The sequence below is a fragment of the Apostichopus japonicus genome, chromosome 9 (assembly GCF_037975245.1).
Source record: "Apostichopus japonicus isolate 1M-3 chromosome 9, ASM3797524v1, whole genome shotgun sequence".
NCBI lineage: Eukaryota > Metazoa > Echinodermata > Holothuroidea > Aspidochirotida > Stichopodidae > Apostichopus > Apostichopus japonicus.
The window spans coordinates 17299171-17323554 of NC_092569.1; the positions used below are offsets into that span (position 1 = coordinate 17299171).

At 34.0% G+C, this 24384-nt stretch overlaps 1 protein-coding gene across 1 annotated transcript; it reads right to left on the minus strand.

Annotated features, from left to right (window-relative positions):
• Window positions 1-2639: 2639 nt before the first annotated feature.
• Window positions 2640-24126, minus strand: LOC139973920 (uncharacterized). The gene is made up of 9 exons (XM_071980810.1): window positions 24073-24126; window positions 23268-23313; window positions 22503-22672; window positions 21963-22227; window positions 21503-21720; window positions 6198-6500; window positions 5586-5856; window positions 3906-4082; window positions 2640-2665 (listed from the first exon to the last, which is right to left on the minus strand). Exons 1-9 carry the CDS (start codon window positions 24124-24126, stop codon window positions 2640-2642), a joined length of 1530 nt encoding a protein of 509 aa, XP_071836911.1.
• Window positions 24127-24384: the final 258 nt, after the last annotated feature.

The following is a 24384-nucleotide window of genomic DNA, read 5'->3' on the forward strand; positions in this document are numbered from 1 at the left end:
ATTTTTCTGAACACTGGTGAATATGAATGTACGATTTAGTGCAAAAGAATATAACAGGAATGTGTTTTTTCAAGGTTAATCAAAGTTTATTGAATCAAGGCAATGAATGAAATGGCGTGTAAAGTACTGAATTAAATTAAGAAGTCCAAAAAGTTACTATATCCCAAGTGCCCACATAGGAAAATCCAACCTGCAGATGCAGAAAGAGTCCTGAAAATGAAAGAAAAAAAAACATGTTAACAGAACGTTGCATAATTGGAGACAATATATAAAGTCACATGACGAATGACTTCACATTGCTTTTAAATGCAACAAGCCCATATTACATAACACGTTGTAGTGGAACTTGTAAATGCATTTCTCTCTGAAAATTACAGAAACATGCAGCATCACAGGGTGAAGAACTTCGAAACAAAGTGAAATAGGCACATGCACAACCAAAAAAAAATTAACTGCAATATGAATTCACAAACAAAAGAATACTGCCAAAATGCGTTGCAAACACTGTACGAAAATTCAGTGCACACTTATCCATTGGGCAAAGTAGAGAACCAATGTTCACTTGTCACTGACTCGACCAACCTGTAATGTAGCCTACAGTGAATTTATCCAGAATTAGCAGGTGGGCCTATGTATCTGGGTACACCGGATAAAATCACACAAGGGTAAAACTATACTTAGTACTAACCAGAGCCGACCAAGGCAGTATTTGTTTTAATACAAGCTTATTTAATTCTCAAGTAATATTATATACTGGGCATGAAGGTATTGCCAGTGCTGAGAACCACCAGTGACAGTTCTAGTCAGTAGTAAACTAATTATACCAGCATATGCTTAGTATTGTGTAGTTGTACTATCACTACCCTACTACTAAGTGCTTAGGTCCTTCAAACTTCAAGGCAACGACATTGCATTCGTAAACAATGTTTTGAAAGCAAACAACAGAAATCATAAACACACGGTCCCGTAATATGAATATACTGCACTATAGAATAATTAAAACTATAACCCTAGGCTACACACTATGGTAACGTGCATATACATGTACATATGCAATTAACCACGATAGGATACGTTGATGCCCGTTAACAAGTGCAACCTGAAAAATGTCACTTTAATTCAACCCAGAATGCTGGAACAACTCCGAATTTAGCCTAAAATCATTGTTTAACTTGTTTTAAACAATCGACCGGACGATGGAGGTGGTACTTTCTTGAAAATGGAAAATGTGCAATTCGAAAGATGAAAGGATTTTACTTACGTTTCGTTTTTATTTTTCAAGCCGAGGCAAAGAAATTTCCGAATTTCATCCACATTGTGAGTCCGACATCGTCGCAAACAGATATTTAATGAATATTCAACTTCTTTTGTTTTGCTTGAAGCACTTCGATTGCTGCTTTATGAATATGTATTTAAACGGATTTTCAGACGATATTCAAGCCGCAGTGTACTAAAATATAGTGATGGGCTAAGCTCCCACAATGCATTTCATGGCTTTTGAGAAGTGTTTAACGATTGCGCAATAACACAAGTTTCGGAGCGTGTGCAAAAAAAGGTTGAAAAACTGTGTTTCAGACCGATTTGGCCCAATTTGGACATAAATCGGTGAAAAAGTCATAGAATGAGATACAATTCTCGAATAAAAAATAGTAACTTTTGTTGGCCTATATGATATATGCTTGCTATGGAAATTTCAGAGAAAAAGAACTTTGTATGAAGACGCTGAAAATTTGTTAAGAGAAGAGAGAGTCCCACTTACTGTTACAATATCTCTATACATGTAATGTATTGAGATAAAAACACCTGCTCAAATTCTTCACGAGAGGGGGAAAGGATGATTGAATCGATGTACAAAGCTGTCTTAAGGATCATGGTATCTTAACAATTTGATCAGTTCTGTAACATTAGAGTAATTTGATCACGGACTTCCGTTTGCAAAATAAAACGACATTTTATCAAGGCAAAGGATAAAACATGTAAACATTGTTCCAAAACATTGGGTAGATCCCAGTTATATTTTTTGCCTAGAAACATAAGCGTCCGCAAAGTGAGGGAAGGTTAGGGGTTACTTCCCCTGGAAAATTAAAATTTACGTAAAATAATGAGTAAGAGCATATAAGGGGTTTACCCTCTAAACTTCCACTAAATCTTTCAAGTAGTTTCCGGAGACACAGAAGTGCTCTCTATCATTATCAAACATATAGATCACAAAATATTTTCTTCCGGAAACTATGTTTATTTTTGGGGTTAATAAACACAATGAACCGAATAAGATCCATCAATGATTCTGTTTCTGTTTTTTTATTATTTTGAATTTCTTAACATTGAAATTTCAAACGAAAATCCTTTTCCGCATGGAGGGTTGGGCACACAATTAGGATTTTGGGCACTTATCTTGTTAGGGCTGGTTTATAAGGTTAGGGACAACTTCTATATTAGGATATTGATTTAGATCAATAGGGAACAAAATTTGGAATTGATAAATTACAAAAAAATGCAAATTATATGAAAATTATATTATGCAAATTAGGACGAAAATTTGTTTGTAATGGAAAACACCAAAATACCCAATAAAATCATTAATGACTTCAAAATTGACTTCAAAATATTTGATAAAGGGTTTGTCTGGGGTTGTTCTTTCAGATGATACCAACTTTTCTGAAATCTGTTGAGGATTGACAGAGTATGACTGATTTCATTTTAGTACATGTTGTTTTCTTTGTTTACATTCTACAATTACAGCCTAACGTTGGCATAACTCTAAACCTAGCCTAGCCTTTGTTGTAAACAACGCTATTGACTTACAATTTCTGGATCCTCAAAAAGGACCGAATCTTAAAACACTGCTTCGACCAGAACGTCCTGGTCCTCATCATCAATAGTATCGGACCAATCGTCCCAAATCTCTTAGACCTCTTGGGCCGTAAATGTGGGGTAGCCGCGTGCAGTGCGTGGTACACTTGTAGACGCCATATTTGCAAGTGTACGTGCACAGTATGACGCAACAGCTGCGGTTGCGATCAATTTACAAAAGAATGCGAGGGCGCTATGTCATAACTATTAATTAGAAATGAAGCAGTGGCCTAAATATCTAAAACAACAAGAAAAAATCACGTACCTAGGATGTAGCGTTCGGGAACGATAATTTTTTCAAAAAAGAATGGATTTGGACAAATTTGGTGTCAAATTACAGGAAATTTTGAGGACATTTGCATTTTATTCAGAACTCTCTATAGATTTATTGCTGAAATGCTCAGAATATGTTCAAAACATGTTAGGATTTACTCCAAATATAATAGGGGGTCTGTTCAACTTCTACTCTCTGTCACGATTTTTTCGATGCGAACATCGATTTTTAGCCAAATTACGTAATTTTCAGATTGACCTTTGACATTTGAGCCCCACCTACTAAAAGGAATCAGAGTAACCTCCTTTTTATTTGTTTTCTACACAAACGCATGGTCTTAGCTACATTTCAATACTTAAATGAATGTTGTAGGATGTAAGATGGCTGAGTGCTATTTTTTTATTTTTTTATTCAATGATTATTTGGGTCCATATCGACCCAGAATGCGGATCACAGAGTAATGTTTGCATATTTATTTTCTGACACTCATATTTTGAACAAATAATATCCTAATTACAATCTTCCTTGGAGTTGTCAATACACTTAGATGATGCATCATTTTAAGGTATTTGTTCAGATACTAAATATTTTTAGTCCACAATGGTTTTGAGATGAATCACATGAGAGACTATCCGTTATCAACTCAGTCAAGAGGTTGGTCGAATTTTCATCTCTACATATTGGACGTTGCAGTAAGTAGTATGATAAGAGTATATCATTTCCCCGTTGCCTCCATTGTAGACACCGTTAAGGTTCTCATAAGTACAATATGACTTACAGCTGCTGCTGTATTGGAAATAATGGCAATAGCTGTAACTCTCACATAAAGAGCAATAATTATCATTGTGCCACCAGCCGCTTCTATGCTTCTCTGCGCAGTTGAAGTTACCACATGCGTCATTGTCTCGGTCGTATGTGCTGAACTGCTTCCCTTTGTTACTAGAGAGATAATAACCTGAGAAGTAAGAACATATCCATCATTGATTAATTTGTGAACAATGAAACTTAAGGTAAGCAACGCGCTACGTTCCCACACTTTTCTATCAATCAGAAATACGTACTAATTTTTCACTTGCTAAAAGGGGGCGGGGTCTCAGTTGTCTAATTGACAGATGTTAAGAAACATTTTTTTCATATCTTTATTTTAATTTAACAATATTCTAAGAACTGAATATTAACATTTAGTTTCCTGTATTCTAATGAAAGCTTGTATTTTAGCTCATCAAGAACAAGACCATCAGTGGTTAATTTGTGAACAATAAAATGTAAGGTAAGCAGTTCGCTACGTTTCCACACCTTTCTATGAATCAGAAAACGTACTAAATTTCCACTTACTAAAAGGTGGGGGGGGGGGTCTCAGTTGTCTAATGGACATTTATTAGGGAAACATTGTTTTTTTTATATCTTTATTTTATTTTTAACACATTTTAAGAACTGGAATATTAAAATTTAGTTTCCTGTATCCAATGAAAGCTTATTGAAATATGTATTGTAGCTCATCATTTTCCCGGAGGGAATTTTGCTTTACATAAATATATAGATTGTATAGATTGTTGAATAGAAGTTGAAATCAGGCTTAATTAACATGATGTTTATAGGTTTCCCGCTGGTCTGAGAAGTTGCATATTCACGCTACATTTTACACGTGGGTACACATCATGTTTTCTTTGGTAGTCATACTACTGTTGTTTTGTGCGATGCAGATAGAAGATTAGCAATCATATCGGATAAATCATACAACTTCAAGCATTGCCGGGAACTGATCGACTGATATAGTATTATACGTCACATGTTTTGCAAGGAACTTGTGTGCGTTTGTTACATGTATGTGTGACTGTCATTAACTGTGAAAACAAAACTAATTATCTTTATGTTTACCTTGTTATGTCTCCTACTAAATAGATACTTGTATAATGGGAATACAAAACTGATTTACATTAATATTTTGATTAAAATCAAAAGTTAATTATCAAATGTTACGTATGCGACCTTTTGTGTTTATTTCATTTATTAATGACATACAAAGATAGTTACACGACAAAATAACACGTTCCTTGATATTAATTTATGCTGCCAGTATAGAGGAATACCATTTATAGCTCATCATGTGTTGGTTAACACTTTTGCATTATATCTTTCTTGTGCCATAATTGGTGTTTGGGCTACATCAAAAAATAGTAGCTTCTAGCTTTCACACTACTAAAATGGACTCCAAGCTAGATTTCATCCCATTCACCTAACCAGTGTGAGGACGTATGACGGAGCCGGTAATGGTCGGGTGGTTTTATTTCAACAAAATCTTGTGTTACAGTATGTCAAAAACCTAACTGTGTATATACTTAACATTCACATGACATTTGTCACAATTTTGGAATCAATCCTTACTCAAAATTGACGCTTGATGCATCAGTCTGATGATGAATATGAATTGCAAACATTTAACATATTAACAACAAACCTGCAGATCCACTGGGACTGGTCCTGCTTCCCAGTTTATTCATTTTGTAGTTGGTGTCCTCGGACTCTATTTGAAACTCTGTAAACTCAGAATATAAACTCGTCCCATCTGAAGTATTGATATCAAGTCGTAGTTTGGTAGGGTTCTGATTGGTCAGGTAATATAGTTTCTCATTCCCAAGCCAAAAGTTTCTGCTGTTGCCAAAGCCGTCTTTGTATGTAGTCCAATTTTGATAAAAACTAATATCGTCATCAGTGCGACGTTGAAAAACCTACCAAGGAAACGATAAAAAGAGACATTGTTATCAGCGGAAGGACATCGCTACGGTTTAAAAAAAATCTTAAGAAGCGAAGCTCTACAGATCGTCGTAAAGATTTCATCATAAATATCATCACATTGAATTACTCTTTAAATTGTTGTCACTTTCTGGATTACAATCGATGGAACATAACTGAATAGTATTCAAATGTTCAAGGTCTTTTAAGATATTAATTGTCATATTTAGTACCTTCAGTTTTGTTATATTGTTGAATGTAGTTAAATGGTTTAATGCATATATAGTTCGAAAACATTTATTAATAAGCATAAATTAGCAGCGTTGAAATGACTCACGGTCCATCCTTCGTCGCCGTGCATTTTGCAGTGAACATTGAATGGAGACTCTGTCCATCCAGTGGGCATGATTGTATATACGCCATCGCCATGTCCAGCGTCCTTAACAGCCTGGCAGTCAGTATACAAGGATTCACAAGTTTCACCGTCACCTTCGTACCCGTCATTACAATAACACTGTCGTGTTTCATTCCTGATATCACACACAGCATTGGTACTACATATGTAGTCTTCGCAGATCAGTCGGTTATTGTTACAAGAACACCTTTGTGTGCAGTCTTCGTTAACGGATATTTCTCCACTCTATAATTGAATTCATGTAATAATAAACATGGTATTTATTACACATTAGGTTTGTATTACATTTTATGTTAACACAATGTCAGGTAGCTTAAGCATCATTTTTTTTTTAATTTGCATAGTCACGTGACATTAAAATAAAAAAGTCATTCAAACTCACTGGTATAACCAAGTTAGCCTCTGCTACGAAACATTCGCATTCACTGGCATTGATGCTGGACAGATGCATCCCTCACTACCCAAACAATCACTGTTACAACCAGATTGTCCGTTGGGATCTTCACATGTTGCTGGGCAACTGCATGGTCCGTAGATCATGTTCGTAGGACATGTAGAGATCAATGTACCTGCAAGTTGGTAAAATCAAGAAAACAACATCCGATTTAAAAAAAAAATCACAAATATTATTCAAATACCCCATAAAGGTGCGATGACTTCTAACTTAAACGGTAAAATAGTAGAATAGAAGATGTTAATTAAGATTATGCAGATTGATGAAAACGAATTATTATTTTGTATTAGGAATGGAGTTTTGATGCATTATTATTAACGTTATCTTTTGCTTACCGGCATTACTTTCGACTTCCCCAATATGTTTAAACTGATATTGCCCCCATGCATCAGTTATGCGAAAACCTCTGTATGTTGTATAGAAAGAAGCTCCATTAGATAATTCTATGTCCACACGAAGTTCGTATTCTGCTTGGTTCGTCAAATGTGATAACTTTTCATTGCCGAGCCAAAACTCAGTTGAGAGGAAACCAAATCCATCTTCATACTGTGACCAACTCCTATTGAAATTCACAGCACCACTGTTACGGCGTTGTATTACCTATAACAGAAAAGAAATAGATTGCGAACACTAGCACCACTTCATTATTGGCAAACGGGCAATTGTTCAACCCATTGATGTAACTATTAATGAAGATCGTCTCCGAAAATGATAACTATTTTCCTAATGTCGACGTTACTGAGTGGAGAATGCGACTTATTGATCACGCCAACACATTTTTAAGTCATAATACCTACATGCTAGCGAAAGGCTTTATTACTTTTAAAATATGTCTAAAACATTTCCCTGTAGACGTACGTACCGTCCAGCCTCCCGGGCTAACATCGTTGTTGCAGTACACTTCAAATGGTTCTTCAAATCCCTCTGGCTTGATTATGTATACTCCGCTGAAACTGGACGTAGAACACTGACTTTGAACGTCCCGGCAGTCCTTTGGTTATTCAGAACGTTGATAAAAGAAGTAATTTGCCACTGTTAAAAAGAGAGAAAAACATTGAAAATATTTAAAATATGCTTTGTGTTCAAATTGTAAAATAACGTGTCACTGCATACTGATACTCGACCGTTAAAAATATCTTGCCAGGAAAATTGGAGCAGGTGATGTGGAATTAGACAATTTTCAGAAAAGACATGAACACCTTTACATTAAATTTGGTACATATATCATTTTCTGTGTTAGATTATTTGGAATAAATTTATGTTAATGTAAGATATGTCATGGTAGGAATAATACAACGAAATAATGAAACAGTTCTATGCCTTATAATTTGTTTTAAAAGCACTCGTGAATACGTTTGGAAAAATTGTCAGTTGTAATTTTGTATTGTCGCAAGTTGTCGAAAGTAACACACCAAATGTTGTATCACATACATACTGTCAATAAAACAGAAAGTCACACAACGTTATCTGCGATGTAGCGACACAAATTTGTATTAGTTAATTACTTGTTTGTATATCTAGATGACATGGCAAACGAAGCAATTATGGTTAAACATCTTACTGTGATTGTCATTTGTAGTTGAAGGTAAACTTCTCCGATGAATATTCTATTAATGAGAAGAAGAGCCATAAGCAAAAACATAAATATATATGTTCTGTTTATTAATAGTAGGCTAACAAACAATCATTTACAGGCAAATAACAAATGCAACAAGCTTCGGAAAACAAGTATTTCCAAATGGTTGCTCAAGAACATTTTTGCCAGCGTTACGGATGTTTGACAACTGCAATCATTACGATGATTCAATTTTTAATTGTAATTTTAAAATATTGACTCAACTTGGTAAAGTGAGTAAAATCAATCAGAACTAAATGGAAATATTTCCCATATGTTATTTGGAGGTGAAGGGGTGCAGCGGGAGTAGGGGCTAGGGTTGAAGGACAAAACATTGTCTAGAATTTAAACTCAATATATCTAAATAGTAATATAACTCTTTTCAAACGTAAAATTATGTTTCAATACTATTATTTTTTTTAGTATATATTTTCTTTTCATGTGCAACAGAATAAATTTGCAACGAGATTGGAAATGCATTCAAGTTACACAGATGACTATGTGAAAAAAGAATATACTTTTACAGCGCTATGCAGGCGATGTTAAATTATTGAAGATTGAATTATTTCGTATTTTGCTTTCTGACATTAAGGACATTTTGAAAGAAATATGTTTAAGAACATTAAGTTTAAGAGATAATTTTCATTTACACAGTCATTCCAGCATATTATTAAGGTCGATATGAAATTTGTCTGTATGTTGCTAAAGATCACATAGATAGAGATGACATAAAAGTTCTTACATCATATACGCATTTATCGTCCACAGTACTATCGCAGAATTGTCAGGGTGAAATATTAAAAACGAAAACGAATAAAAAAAAACCTTCATGGTGAGAGAATGAATGTTTGTGAATACTAACGAAGTGTTTTTAAGTTAAATGATACTTGTGCCTGTCGTTTATTAGATAGTTGGCAATGTTTTCTAGCTTGATATAACAAGTAATCATATCAATGAATAAATTAGACAACGTGAGTAGATGTGTAACAAAAACAGCAAACACGTCATGCTTTTTGGAACTAGATTTGAATATGAAAGGAAATTTTTCTACACCGTATATTGTATTTAATAATGTTGACCCTTATTAATTGACATGGAATTACGAAACGGTATGATATTCAACAATTGCATGCAATCGATTTGCAGAAGATATTGACTGATCCAAATGAAAAGAAACATGCTTTCAATCGTAAAAACACTAGAACTTTAAAAAGTAATACGTGTGAAATTACTTGACAATATCCTGTGCCGGTTTATGTGTGTTACAACTAGAGTTAACGATACACTAAATAAACAGTAACACTTATTAAGGATTCATGTTTTAAATGTCATAATTAGAAGTCGCCGAGAACTAGGTTTATACCATGGTACCTTTGTAAGAATCACATTGTCAAGTTACAAACTACTTCCTTGGTAGTTTAGGACATAAACTCCATAATTGTGCATTAGTCTTCAAAGTCATGAAAACCACTGAGGTTACTCATATAATTATTACATGGAAGCAAATTGTTAAGTTGAATTATGCGACGGAGGCAAAAGTGCATTGGTGTTTAAAGTTACTTTTAATAAAAAGTATAAAATCCAACTAGACCCGAAATATATTAAAACGTATATAGCAGCAAGTTTCTAAAACATATCTTCTTTCTCTATGAACATTTTATAATCTAGAAAAAAATATAACTTTGTCTTGTAAAATGACGTTGATTGACAAACAAAGACAAAGTGGACTGATTTTAATTACAAACATTGTCAGAAAGTGTCATTTGTTCAAGCTTCCAACATAGATATTTCCGAAGTTACAATATGAAATTCTTTTTTTTTTGACAAGCAACGTTATCATTTTACAGTTCCGCCTATGATATTGCAATAATATAAGCTCTATAATTGTGCCTTATAGCCTTACAAATCATGAAAACCATCGTTTACTTATGTTAGTTTTGCGTTTAAGCTAACTGTTAAATACAATTGTTGCTAGACAAAATACATTGTGTTTGAAGTTACTTTCAATAATTGACCCCTCTTAATATGTTTATGAGAATTAGTGTTATTTTGTTTGGTCGTAAATTTAATCGTGTATATACTTTGTAGCAAATCCGAATTAAAGTTTGAAATTGATTTGTTCATTTGAAACGAATAATATCAATAAATGGAGTTTAACAAAAAAAAAAGTAGCTGAAGGTCCTCATGATGGCTGTCCAATCACATCGTCAATGTATTTTGATCAGGTTAAATATCGAACTGAATATGCAAATTTGATATACATGCATCAAACTGGTACTACAGATATATAAATGAGGTTTAAAAAATTAACCCCATCTTAATAAGAAGTGATCAAATAAATCTAAACGCGGTATATATTAAAATATTTAGAAGCAAGGTTCTGAAACATCTGTTCTTACTACATAAAAATTTAGACAGTGTAGAAATAAGTTTCGTTAAATGACGTTGATAGACAAACAAAGAAAAAGTAGACTAATTTTAATTACAAATGCTGTCAGAAAATTTGTTCAAGCTTTAAGCATAGATATTTCCGAAATTCATGTTTATGTTCTGCCTATGATATTGAAACAACTTTGTTGATACTTTGAGTATGATATGAATATATTCACCATAACTTAGTATCCTATCAACGCTCAACAATAATTAAAAACAAAATATATGATAAAGAGAAAAAGTAATAAATGATCTCGAATCTATTACCAGATTTTCTCACTTATAACATATAGAATACGCAAATAATTAACGTAGAATATTGGCAGCGAGAAAGGGTAAAGGCTTTACTTGGACAAGAAGTCGACCGACTTAATGTTACAGAAAGTGGGAATTGATTGTTATTATATTATTTTTATTTTTGGCTTTAATTAAAACCTGTTGAGATAAAGATGGAATCATTTAATTAATCAAATGTCAAGTCTCTTTTTTTTTCGGGTAAGATAAACCTATATTGTAGTCTGACAATAATTTGCGTACAAATGTAGTCAAATCGATTCGTTAATAGGCAATTTTCCTTATTTAAATGTTATGGATTGCGTTTTGAATTTACCCGTTCAACTGTCTTAAAATAATTTTCGCGAATTTTTTGTTTTATTCTGAAAATGTTAACAGTTATATACTAAACCATTCAGTAAAACAGACAATTCTAATACTTGATCGTTTGTGTTATATAACATTAATTAGCGACAAATGGGTAAAATATATACACTTGAGGATGTGTAAGCGAGAATGTGTGTTGTTAATTAAAAATATGACAAAACGTTTATCAAGGCAATGTAAAATTTGATATGTTACTCAACAGAAAATATAATTTGTTATTGCAAATTAGTTTTGTATTACTTCCAGTGCAAATCTTTGCAGCACAAACACACCTTGATGTAGGCTGCTGAAGATACATTATTAATTGGAAAACGAGGATTTTTGGTTAAGAAGAATTATAAGCAAAGTGCATTTACTGTTTTATCAGTCGCCATATTCAACTTGATATTTTGAAAATATAACTTGTAAAACAGGTTATCAAGTATTTTGAGTTTCTACATATTTTTGTGGAAATTATCAAATCTAACAAGCGAGAAAGATACATTAAAGAAAGGTTATCAAATTATTGAATTTTCTACCATATATTTTTTTCTTTAAATTGTAACATCTAACAAACAAGAAAGATTCATGATTTATGAGAAACAAGAACGAAAACTTTTAAACTTTTAACTCACCATTTCTTCCGAGGACGTAAAAGCGATCGCTGTTGTGCACAAGAATGCAAATATTGCTCGAACAATCACGGAAGGCTCCATATTGATTAATGTATTGGTCTGGAATGAATGACAACTCAAATGAAATGTATCTCAAGAGGTAAGAAATATCCTCGTTGTTCCTGAAAACAACGGATGACCTGAAGTGCATTCAAAATATTGTAAAATAATGATGTCTCGCAGCCAGATTACATTGTTCTTCTTCGTCGTTAGATATTGTCTCTCAGTTTTACACAGATAAGGATTCAAAGGCACCCATCCACTATGGAAACTTCCAGTCGGTCAAGAAAGACGTGTTACGTCACGTTGCGGAAATATTTACACATTGCCATCTACAGTTTGAAGATGTGTTAACTCTGGGATTCTGCCTTTCGATATTACAAATGTAATATTCGTGGCTTCGACAACACAAAAGATAAAGCCAGTTGCCAACATTTACATGCATGCATAGTTACACTGTTATATAGCTTACATATTTTTTTTCTCTCTTCAATCGTGATTTTCTGTAACGTTACTTACCTAGTGCAGATTATCGTTTTGGGGAAGTTAATAAGCGGAACAATTCCTAGCGTGAACAAATGAACACTTCCGAACAACAACAGCGGTAATTGAACTAAGTAGATACCCAAGTCTACACTACAAGTCTTTATGGTATCTAGATAAAGAGGTTTTATTACATGACAGGTATTGAAGAATAACGAGAGTGCTCAAGTATATGTAGAAGTTTTTTTCTTATGACAGGAATCTACTGCGTAAATGAACAATCTCACTATTTAAGATTAAAGATCCTATGTGTATACGTACCATTGTCTGGCTTGAAAGGTGGTGAGGGGAGGGGGGGGGGGGTAATGAAGTACACACAAGCACATGGAAAAAGTATTTGCTAACGTTTTATATTACATGTGTAAAGATCTAGCTTACGACCTGGCTCCTATAGGTTAAATAAGAATGAACCTATAAAGAGCTAGATCTATCCAGGTGATGACGAGAACTGACCCTGCTAAGTTTAGGGAAACTACAATTGTGGGATGTTGTATACATGTTAGAAATCATCATACTATTAACAATATTACCGTTCATAAGCATATTGCTCCAGAGACAAATCACAAGTGAACAAAAGTAGGTACTTTCGTAAGTGCTGAGGCACGTTGAAAATGCTAGAAAATTACATTGGGATCCCGCAAGTTACATTTCGGGCCCACCGCTGGTTAAGATAATTATAGTTATGATACGCCTTACATCTGTAATAAAATGTTCAGCCATATTGGACATAATATCAATGCTAAAGTTCCTTCGCGCGCTTTGTTAATATGAAGTCATATTTGATCAACAAATAAGACCATCCTGTGTCAATTGAGATCGTGTTACATGTTTTTTTTTTTGTTAACATTATATACAGAGTTTATTGATGGTTTTATCGCATCTTTAGAATTCTAAAATTTCTTGTTTTGTAGGATGACATCCTTGCTAGTGACAACACAAGCAAACTGGTGCATCATGAAGCTGATGATATCAACACCCCCTTGAGTCTGTGAATCAGTCAACATATACTGAATATAGTCATGACATATCTTGTATGGAAACTTCAGATTTATATATAAATATACTATTGTAGAAGTGAAGGGCTTTGCTTTAAATCAGTACACAAGACAAATTATACCATAAGACATGTTTACGGTGTACCAAGACAATCGAGGCATCTATCAAGCTACGAAATGTAAGAATTGACGCAAAATGTAATTTTAACCAGGTGTGTAATAACTTTCACCGCAAAATGTGATCTTAACGTAATATGCAATTTCTTGTTGGCGCGAAATGTAATAAAAAAAGAGAGATGTAATGAAGCAAAATATTAAAACTGATTGACTGAAAAATGTCATAAATCAAAATGTAAGAACCTTTGTCAACGAAGACAACCGCAATGTGTGCTCTGAGTAAGAACTTAAATTATCGATAAGTATAAGTGATGTAACCAAAGTGTTCCTTTTATTGGGCTAAAGTGTTCAACGAGTATTGTGACTGGTAATATACAGTAATAACTACCGATAATGTAACACCAGAACGTATAGATGCATTAAGATTTCGCCAGAACACAATTTTCCGAATCAAATCTTCAGGCTGGTTCAACCCACACAAAAAAAGGCCTTAACACCTACACTGACATACATAGAAATTCCTAAAGTTTTCCTTTAGGAGTAAATATATATAGTTGAAACTTATTCAATATTTTTCTTCAAAAGTTGACGAATATAGGACCACGTTGCCTCTTAACAGCCACCACCTTTACGATATTTCTGAAAGGAAAGGGGACATCTATCCTCTTAGACCTATGCACTGGACGATATGAAATACGTTGCCTAACACTATACACAGCATTCTTGCGCTGCTAGTTTAGAGCCTATATCGTATCATCAAAAGCAATCGTTACAAGCGTTGATTACAAATTAACTCTTGGACACTAAGAATGGTGACAACAAATTGGTTTTCTGCCCTCACAGCATGAACGCTGGCTACCTGTCATACCATACATTATCCCGCGTGATGATGCTTATTCAACGCTACCAATTATATAAAGCTTACACGGTATGCATTATGTAATACATAAAGTTGTCCCTCTTCAATCTTGATTTTCTGTTTGTTCCGTTCATAAACTTCGTGAGATTATTGAATCAGGATGTTAGCAATAAGCGGAAAGAATTCTTAGCGTGAGCAAATTATAACTGCGGAACATTATAGAATGCAAATCTAGATAATGTCCAATCTGAACAGGCGATGACGCAAACTCGCCTTCCATAGTTGTCGGATATTACTATTCGGAAATGTTGTATGCAAGCTAGAAATCAGTATAGCCCTTAAAACATTACGGTTCATTAACACATTTCTCCACAGAGCCAACACTACAATGGGATCCCACAAGATCCATTTCGTTCCCAACCCTGCTGAGTGAATGAAACAAGTATATGCGTTGCGAAATCAAGTACACTGTTCAGCCGTATTTGATATTCTATCACTATTTCAAAGCATACTTAATCCCGTAAATAAAGTCAGCCTGTGTTGGGTCACCAAAGACGCATAATGCGAAAATTTGACATATGCAGTTAGCCGTTATGTGTATTTAAGAAGAAGCTGGTTTAGTAGCAGCACTTCCATTTTCTATTATAAGATAAGACCCGACAGTATGCTTGATATTTATACCCCACACGTATACAAACTCATGAAAGTTGTCAACTTGTCAACAAAATTAACATCCTTTCCTCCTCTCTCATAAAGGGGAGGGGTGGGAGGGGGGGTTAGAGAGCAAAGTATAAAAACCTGACAAATGCTAATAATTATCATCTCATTTTTCAGTCATAGATTTAATCTTACATACTCCTTAAACAAAATATATAATATAAACCAGTATTTTAAACATTTAATTAGCTCGTCACAGAGGGTGACAATCATTGCATACTGCTCTTGCTACATTAAAACCACAGCAGGTCGATCAATTGTTGTTAAAGTTGTGTAAGGAATCACTGCCAGGAATATAAAATGATTGTTTAGTCTGTAATACAAACTATATGCATTGGCAAGCATTCAAGTTTCATTTTTTATCGATCTACGTTTCCGTATATTTCTTCAGCGTATATTGGTTTGCAGTATAATTAGTTTTGTCGTCGGCATCAAATGTAATGATACGACAATTTTCACCTTAGTCAAGTAACGAATGTCAGTGGCATACTGAATTTGAGTTCAATGCTTTGTACAAATCAGTTACTACATTGGGTAAATGGTTAATGATACATATAAGTTACACGTTATTGTCAGATGAAATAAAATAAACCATTGGAAAAATATCATAAATTATATCATTAAAATATTAGTAAATTAGTTTTGGAAAAAGAATTAAATGTTTTAAGCAAACTAAATTTCAAAGAATTGGACTCATATCAGAGAATTTGATAAACACGTGAACCGAAGGACTATGACGCTCAAACAGATGCCATTTAAACAGGTTGTACAAGTTATGATAGTCTTGTAAGCATAACTAACCAAAAAATACCATACCCTTGGAAAATTAATCCGAGTAAGTCTTGTTCTTTTAGTTTCTCGTTAAAATAATTAACTTTTTTTGTAAAGATACAGAAGGTGATGATTTTCAATTAATAACCAGGCCGTAATAATCATCCCTACACTTAGAGATACAGAACAGCAATATATGTGAATTATTTTTTTGTAAGGGGAGGGGTGATGGGGTGGGGAGGGGAGGGGCCGCAAACTCTGACATGATCACATGGGGTGGACTACATTTGAAGTGTGGGAGTTCGATTGATTTTCTTATAGCATGGTATAATGAGATCTATGAGAATGGCGAATGAATTTAGTGTCACGATGGACACTTGAGATGAGAAACGGTTTATTAAATATAAAAAAAGGTCACGAGACTATATCTCCGGGAAAATGTTGATAACTGAGACTGCGAGGAAGGGAAAATCTACATATTCAATATTTATATCATGAAATATTTCTAGAGGGATGCAAGAACGTTTGATTTTCAAGCGTTTGATAAGACATTGTATGGTACATTCAGATATTCGAGTAAGTGTGTTTGTGTTCGAAATACAGAAAGCACGAGAGTGCCATATCCTGGTGTCTAGAGGTGTCGAAATCACGAAATTGCTCATCCAAACAACAGAAGTCCTTGTATGAGCACGCTCTTGACTCGGCCAAAATAGGTTCAATTTCATTTTGAATATGTTGAATTTATAGCAAACTGAGAGAATCTGCCACCGAAGAGCAATTCAATCAGCAAGTCAAGTCGAGACTAATTCATGGTTCTATTCGATCCATTATGAAAGTGTAAATACTAACTCACTAATGTTCATAGCTGATCATAAAGTATATGCTGTCAGTGACATATTTAAATTTATTTGCTGATTTCATATAGTTATTTTGTAAAGTATAAAATACCAGCCTTGTTCACCCGCAACGGAAATACTTTTGTTTTAAAGTCACCCTCGAAACATCAAGTTACTTGATCTGTTCTTAACCCTAGTAACTTTACTTTGAGAGTCTACCCATGTAATCATACTGGTGTTACGTCAAGTATAACTAGTCAATTTGAAGATACTGGCCATAGTCCTGGTTAACTGTTGATGACCGATCTTTCCTATATATGGTGTAGATATCAGAAGAACAAAGCGCGTATTCAGCTTACATTATTAACATTAAGTTACTTCCACGGTTTGTTACATTATGTGTCGTTCAAGTGAAAATAGTCACATTAGGATTTATTTACATTCGGTGTCCTTCCCTTTATGTCCCGAGTGTACTCGTTAACATCTTTAAAATAGGTGTAGGTAGTTTACATGGACCTTGGCGGGTGAATGACATATCACAGGCTGCTGATGCAGTGCTTTTGCTTCCCTTGCAGTGCCATTTTACTTTAACCGATTCCCAGGGGCTCCAAGCTACAAGGTTGCTATGTTTAAAATTGGATAATGTAAAGTACTAAATAGAGGGCGATGCCGGAACAGTCTCTTAATTTACAACATTGTGAATGTATTTATAGTACAAATGTAGGAGAAACAAAGGTGCGGGGAAATAACACTTTGTCGTTAAAGGAGCATTACAACAGTTAAGCATGTCTAAAAATTGATGTTGCTATGAGTACACAGAAAAATAACGAAAATAAATGTTGTTCTGATCACTTACTTGTATTTTAGTGCACCACCCCTTTAAATATCATCAAGTGGAAATCGCCTCTTTTATCAAGAATCTCGCATTGTTTATACGTGCCATATCAACATTAGAATTATGTACATTTGACGGAAGGGAAAACAAGCTAGTGCTTTACGGTTTGCATTTTTTTTTCATTTTGCAGATGTTAGCACACCATAAAACAGATGGTTTACTTATTAAGAGGTTTGAAGATGATTGCAGGCATTTTAGAAATTCGCCGGCGAATGGGAAAGTTACGCAACGTGAACTAAAATATGAGTTGCTAACACCTATGGCAAACTGTTACCTCTAATATCGCAAATCATTCCGGTCACAGAAGTTAAATTTCGCAGGCAATCATATGTCGAGTGAGATATGCTAGTTGGAGACGTTTTACCCATGCTATTGTGGCCTTGTTAAGGGGTGGGTGTAGTGTGTAATTCAATCAAGCAATTAATAAATTGAAGTTTGATACATTTGTCCGATCATTTCATCTCAAAGTTTTCAAGTTCAATGTTCTTCTTCATAACGCATTAAAAACTATAAAGAAATATTAATTGTATATACTGCACGAAACATGAAGATTATGAAAGATATGATTGTCACCATATGTACGTTTTGCTCTATTGTAAATATATTTACTACATTAAGCTATATTACTTTATATACTTCATATACTATATACTTTAAGGTAATAAATACAATAAACCAAATAAAGACACACAAATAATTCTGTTTTGTGTTTTATTTAGTCTCATTACAATTTATAACAATCAATTAAAATACTTAGTGTAAATAATGGACGATTCAATGACGAGTCTGTAGTTTCAACAATATTTAACTTGATCAATCTGCTTACCACATTTGAACAAATATGTTCAATATAAAAGATAATTTTCATCCTCGAAGATGATACATAATTCAAATGTATTTGTTCAGATAATAACATTGTCTCGTTTCCTCCAGTTAACTTCTCATAATTATTACGCCAATTGATTTCAGTAAATAAGGTTCCTTATACAACAATGCGTTAGGGAGAAATCCCATTATACGTGATCCTTCATCAAGTCAAGAGGTTGGTCGAATTTTCATTTCAACGAATTCTGGGTTGCAGTAATAATAATAATAGTAAGAGTAGATCATTTCCCCGTTGACTCCGTTGTAGACGCCGTTGTCTCTGTATTGGAAGCGGTGACAATTGTCACCATAACATTTAGAGCAAAAGTTATCATAGTGCCACCAACCGCTCATGTGTTTCTCTGCGCAGTTGAAGTTGCCACATGCGTCATTGTCTCGGTCATGTGTGCTGAACTGTTTTCCTCTGCTGTAATAGAGATAATTACCTGTGAAGAAAAACAGCAAGAACCGTCAGTGGTACTTGGTCCTTCAACAATAACGTTAGTATCTTGATAATTTGCAATGTTTGTCGGGACGTAATCTTAGTTTTAAAATATACTGGGAAGAAGGAGGGAGGGGAGGGGGGGGGGATGAGAGAGAGAGATTCACATTGAAAGAGATTTAGAATTCATTGTTAATGGGATAAAACCGCGATCATTAGATAATTCATGTGCTGATTTATTCTTTGTTATTCTTTAATTTAAATAAGTTTCTTTCTCAATCTAAGTTATCTGGATCTAAGTTAAATAATGTATGGTAATTTACAAACTTAACTTGCTAAGACGAAATTATTGTCTGCTGATATTAAACAGTACGGTAAAATTAGTAAACATTATATTTGGTCTTAACGGAGAACTAAATCCTAAGCTGTGCATTAACTAGGTTTACTTATTATTTTCACATTTTTAATTGCATTCTATGTCTCGGTTTTTCAATGTCTTGAAACACAATGTATGGCTCTTCTTCATATCATTGTTTCACATATGTTATAAGAAACATTGTTCTGCTAATGGTATGTGTTCACTGCAAGCTCTTTTTTAATTTTCTTTTAATGGTTCTGTGAAGATATATGGTCGTATTTTTCTTCTATAATATTTTCTATTCTTATTGATGTTTGCTCATTCAGCATACATTCTTGTTCATCTGATAGTCAGACTACTTCAAAGTGTTGTCAATGATACCAACGGTATCCAGTTGATACGTAAATACCTACTACTATACGGTCTCTTTAAAGTAACGGGACCACACGGGACGAGATGGTTTGTAGTTGTTTTCCTTCTTCTTTAAGTCGTGAGAATACTTTCTCAAATACCGTTGGATACAAAACTTTCTTGCTCATTCAAGACTCTAAAACCAAAACTGGCAAAAGGAAATAGTTTTTGCAAATCAATTGCAACTGATTGAGGTCACTGAAAGGGGAGAGACAATAAACAATACTATGGTCGTTTTAATTATTTAATTAATTGTTCTGTTTTTATCGGTTTTTGCGTTCTAAGTAATGTGTGTGACTGATCCCACATTCCTTGAAATGGATTATAAACTATATAATTTTAATTATTTCGTTGACAAATCCGGAGAAAAAGGTGCGCGTGAAGTGTGAATGGGGATGGGTGTTACAACAAACCCTCTTTGAGGGGGTTAGACATATTTGGTAGGTAATAATAACATCAAGAACTTTAACTTGACATATTATCCTAGGCAATGCGCAATATCAAACATGCAGCAAACCTGTGTTTCCACTGCTACGATCAGCGAGTTTATTCATTCTGTAGTTGTTGCTTTCAGACTCTATTTGAAACTCCGGATATTCAGCATATTTAGCCGATCCATCAGAAGTAGTGATGTCAAATCGAAGCTTGTAGTTTCTCTGGATCGTCAAGTAATGAAGCTTTTCATTTCCTAGCCATAAGTTATAAATGTCACCAAACCCTTCTTTGTACGCAGCCCAGTTTCGATAGAAGCTAGTAGAGCCATCAGTACGACGTTGAAACACCTGGAAAAATAGCGGGTAAAATTAATGCTAGAAAGATAATTGTGGGAGTAGTTGAAGCATGCTGACAGACAAAGTAAATGTAAGAAATACAGCACGACTATATAGTTATAGAATAATAATTCAGTTTGGAATTGTCTTTGTTTTGTCTCTTTCTTCAATGCTTAGATTTGCCTCCCTTTACATCTACATAAGCAGTTTTGATAAACCTAATCCTTGTTATGGAGTTATAAAAGTTTATCCACACCGAAAACCGAAACTCGTATTACATTACCGTCTGCAATATGATAATAATAATAATGCTAATAATAAAATTACAGAAGCATAGTTAAAACATTCCATTTTTTGCTTTAAAGCAAAACTTACGGTCCATCCTCCACCGTTCTCCATTTTACAAGTTACGTTGAATGGTGAACTAGGCCATCCAGTAGGCATGATTGTATAAATGCCATCTTGTCTATGTCCAGCGTCATAAACATCCTGGCAGTCTGTATACAAGGATTCACAAGTTTCACCGTCACCATCGTATCCCTCATCACAATAGCACTGCCGTACTTCAGTTTTGACATCACACACAGCATTGGTACTACATCTGTAGTCTTCACAGATCAGTCGGTTATTGTTACAAGAACACTCTTGTGTGCAGTCATCGTTAACGTATGTTTCTCCATTCTAGAATTGAATTGTTGAAAATATTAGAAAGATATTTATTTGAAAATATATTTCGTTCTTGCAGTTTTGTAATCGCAATGTTATTTAGCTTAAGTGTCATTTATGTTTCATTTGCATGTTACGTGATTTTGAAATTCATACGAGTATACTCACTGGTATAACCAAGTTGGCCTCTGCAACGACACACCCGCATTCACTCGCACTGATACAGTCGCTCCCATTCATTAAGAAACCAGTTGAACAGATGCAACCCTCAGTACCCAAACAGTCCCTATTACAACCAGATTGTCCGTTGGGATCTTCACATGTTGCTTTGCAACTGCAGGTTCCGTAAATCATGTTAGTAGGACATGGAGTAAACAGTGTACCCGCTAGTTGGTAATTTCAAAAACAAAATATGGAATTTTAACATCAATACTACATTTCTGGTGTTTTGCATTTCAAAATTACCTATCAGTCATGAAAATATATATTAAGTTTTACGGTAAATATCAAGAAAGGAAAGACTTGTATTCAAAAGGTTATACAGACTTTTGAAAACGATCTCGTTGAAGATTTTGTATTAGAAATAAATTGGTTATGACATTATTCTTAACGTTTCGCTTTTACTTACGTGGATTCATTTCGTATGCCCCAATTTGTGTAACCTTATATTGCCCCCATTCATCAGTGATACGAAAACCGTTGTATGTTGTATAGAAAGAAGCTCCATTAGATAATTCTATATCCACACGAAGTTCGCAGTCTGCTTGATTCGTCAAATATGATAACTTTTCATTGCCGAGCCAAAACTCAGTTGAGAGAAAACCAAATCCATCTTTATACTGTGACCAACTCCTATTGAAATTAACAGCACCGCCGTCGCGACGTTGTATGACCTATAAAAATAGAAAAACAGATTTCGAAAACTATCACCATTTGAATACACTCGTTCCATTGCATACAAATAGTGGGAAATGGACATTTTATTTTACCAATTTTTGTAACTTTTAAAGAAGGTTTTCTCCAAAAATGATAGCTTTTTTTTCCCAGTTTCGACGTTACTGAGTGGAGTATGCGACTTATTGATTACGACTACACATGTTAATGTCATGATACCTAGATGCTAGCGAAAAGCTTTATATATGACATCAACATTTCCAAGCAAACGTACCGTCCAGCCTCCTCCGCCAACGTTATTGTTGCAGTACGCCTCAAATGGTTCTTCAAATCCATCTGGCTTGATAAAGAATACTCCGCTGGAGTTGGACGTAGAACACTGACTTTGAACGTCCCGGCAGTCCTTTGGATATTCAGAACGTTGATAAAAGAAGTAATTTGCCACTGTCAAAAAGAGAGAAAAACATTGAAAATATTTAATATGCTTTGTGTTCAAATTGTAAAATAACGTGTCACTGTATACTGATACTTGACCGTTAAAAATATCTTGCCAAGAAAATTGAAGCAGGTGATGTGGAAATAGACAATTCTCAGAAAAGACACATGAACACCTTTACATTAAATTTGGTACATATATCATTGTTTGTGTTAGATTATTTGGTATCAATTTATGTTAATATCAGATATGTCATGGTAAGGATAATACAACGAAATAATGAAACAGTTATCTTCGTGTCCATGTCTTATAATTTGTGTTAAAAGCACTCGTGAATACGTTTGGAAAAAATTTCTATATTCTAAAACAAGTTTCGAAAGTAAAGGAGTTGACTTGTTTACAATGTTATCAGTTGTAATTTTGTATTGTCGCAAGTTGTCGAAAGTAACACACCAAATGCTGTATCACATACATACTGTCAATGAAACAGAAAGTCACACAACGTTATCTACGATGTAGCGACCCAAATTTGTATTAGTTAATAACTTGATTGTATATCTAGATGACATGACAAAACGAAACAATTATGGTTAAACATCTTACTTTGATTGTCGTCTGTAGTTGAAGGTAAACTATTCCGTCGAATATTCTATTAATGAGAAGAAGAGCCATAATCAAAAGCATAAATATATATGTTCTGTTTATTGATAGTAGGCTAACAAGAAATCATTAACAGGCAAATTACAAATGCAACAAGCTTCGGAACACAATTATTTCCAAATAATGAATAATCTAAATGGTTGCTCTAGAACATTTTTGCCAAAGTTACGGAGGTTTGACAACAGCAATCATTACAATGATTCAATTTTTAATTGTGATTTTAAAATATTTAGTCAACTTGGTAAAATGAGTAGAAACAATCAGAACTGTATAAAAATATTTCCCATATGTTATTTGGAGGTGGAGGGGTGCAGCGGGAGTGGGGCTATGGTTGGGGGAAAAAAACATTGTGTAGAATTTAAACTCAATATATAGTAATATAACTCTTTTCAAACGTAAAATTATGTTTCAATACTGTTATTTTCGTATTGTATATTTTCTTTTCATGAGCACCAGAATATATTTGCAAAGAGATTTGATATGCATTCACGTTACACAGATGACTATGTGAAAAGAGAATATACTTTTACAGCGCTATGTAAGCGATGGTAAGTTATTGAAGATTGAATTATTTCGTATTTTGTTTTCTGACATTAAGGACATTTTGAAAGAAATATGTTTAAGAACATTAAGTTTGAGACATCATTTTCATTTAAAAAGTCATTCCAGCATATTATTAAGGTCGATATGAAATTTGTCTGTATGTTGCTAAAGATCATATAGATAGAGATGACATGAAACTTCTTACACCATATACGCATTTATCGTCCACAGTACTATCGCAGAATTGTAAGGGCGACATATTACTAACGATAACGAATATAAAAAAAAAGCTTCATGGTGAGAGAATGAATGTTTGTGAATACTAACGAAGTGTTTTTTAAGTTAAATGATACTTGTGCCTATCGTTTATTAGATAGTTGGCCATGTTTTCTAACTTGATATAACAAGCAATCATCTCAATGAATACAATTGACAACGTGAGTAAATGTGTAACAAACACAGCAAACACTTAATGCCTTTTGGAACTTGATTTGAATATGAAAGGAAATTTATCTAC

Coding starts and splice junctions, on each gene's coding strand:
- LOC139973920 (XM_071980810.1), bottom strand. CDS start 24,126: ATGTCGCCCTTACAATTCTGCGATAGTACTGTGGACGATAAATGCGTA. Junction 23,314..24,072: donor ACGATAAATGCGTATATGGT/GTAAGAAGTTTC, acceptor TCTCATTAATAG/AATATTCGACGGAATAGTTT. Junction 22,673..23,267: donor AACTACAGACGACAATCAAA/GTAAGATGTTTA, acceptor TCTTTTTGACAG/TGGCAAATTACTTCTTTTAT.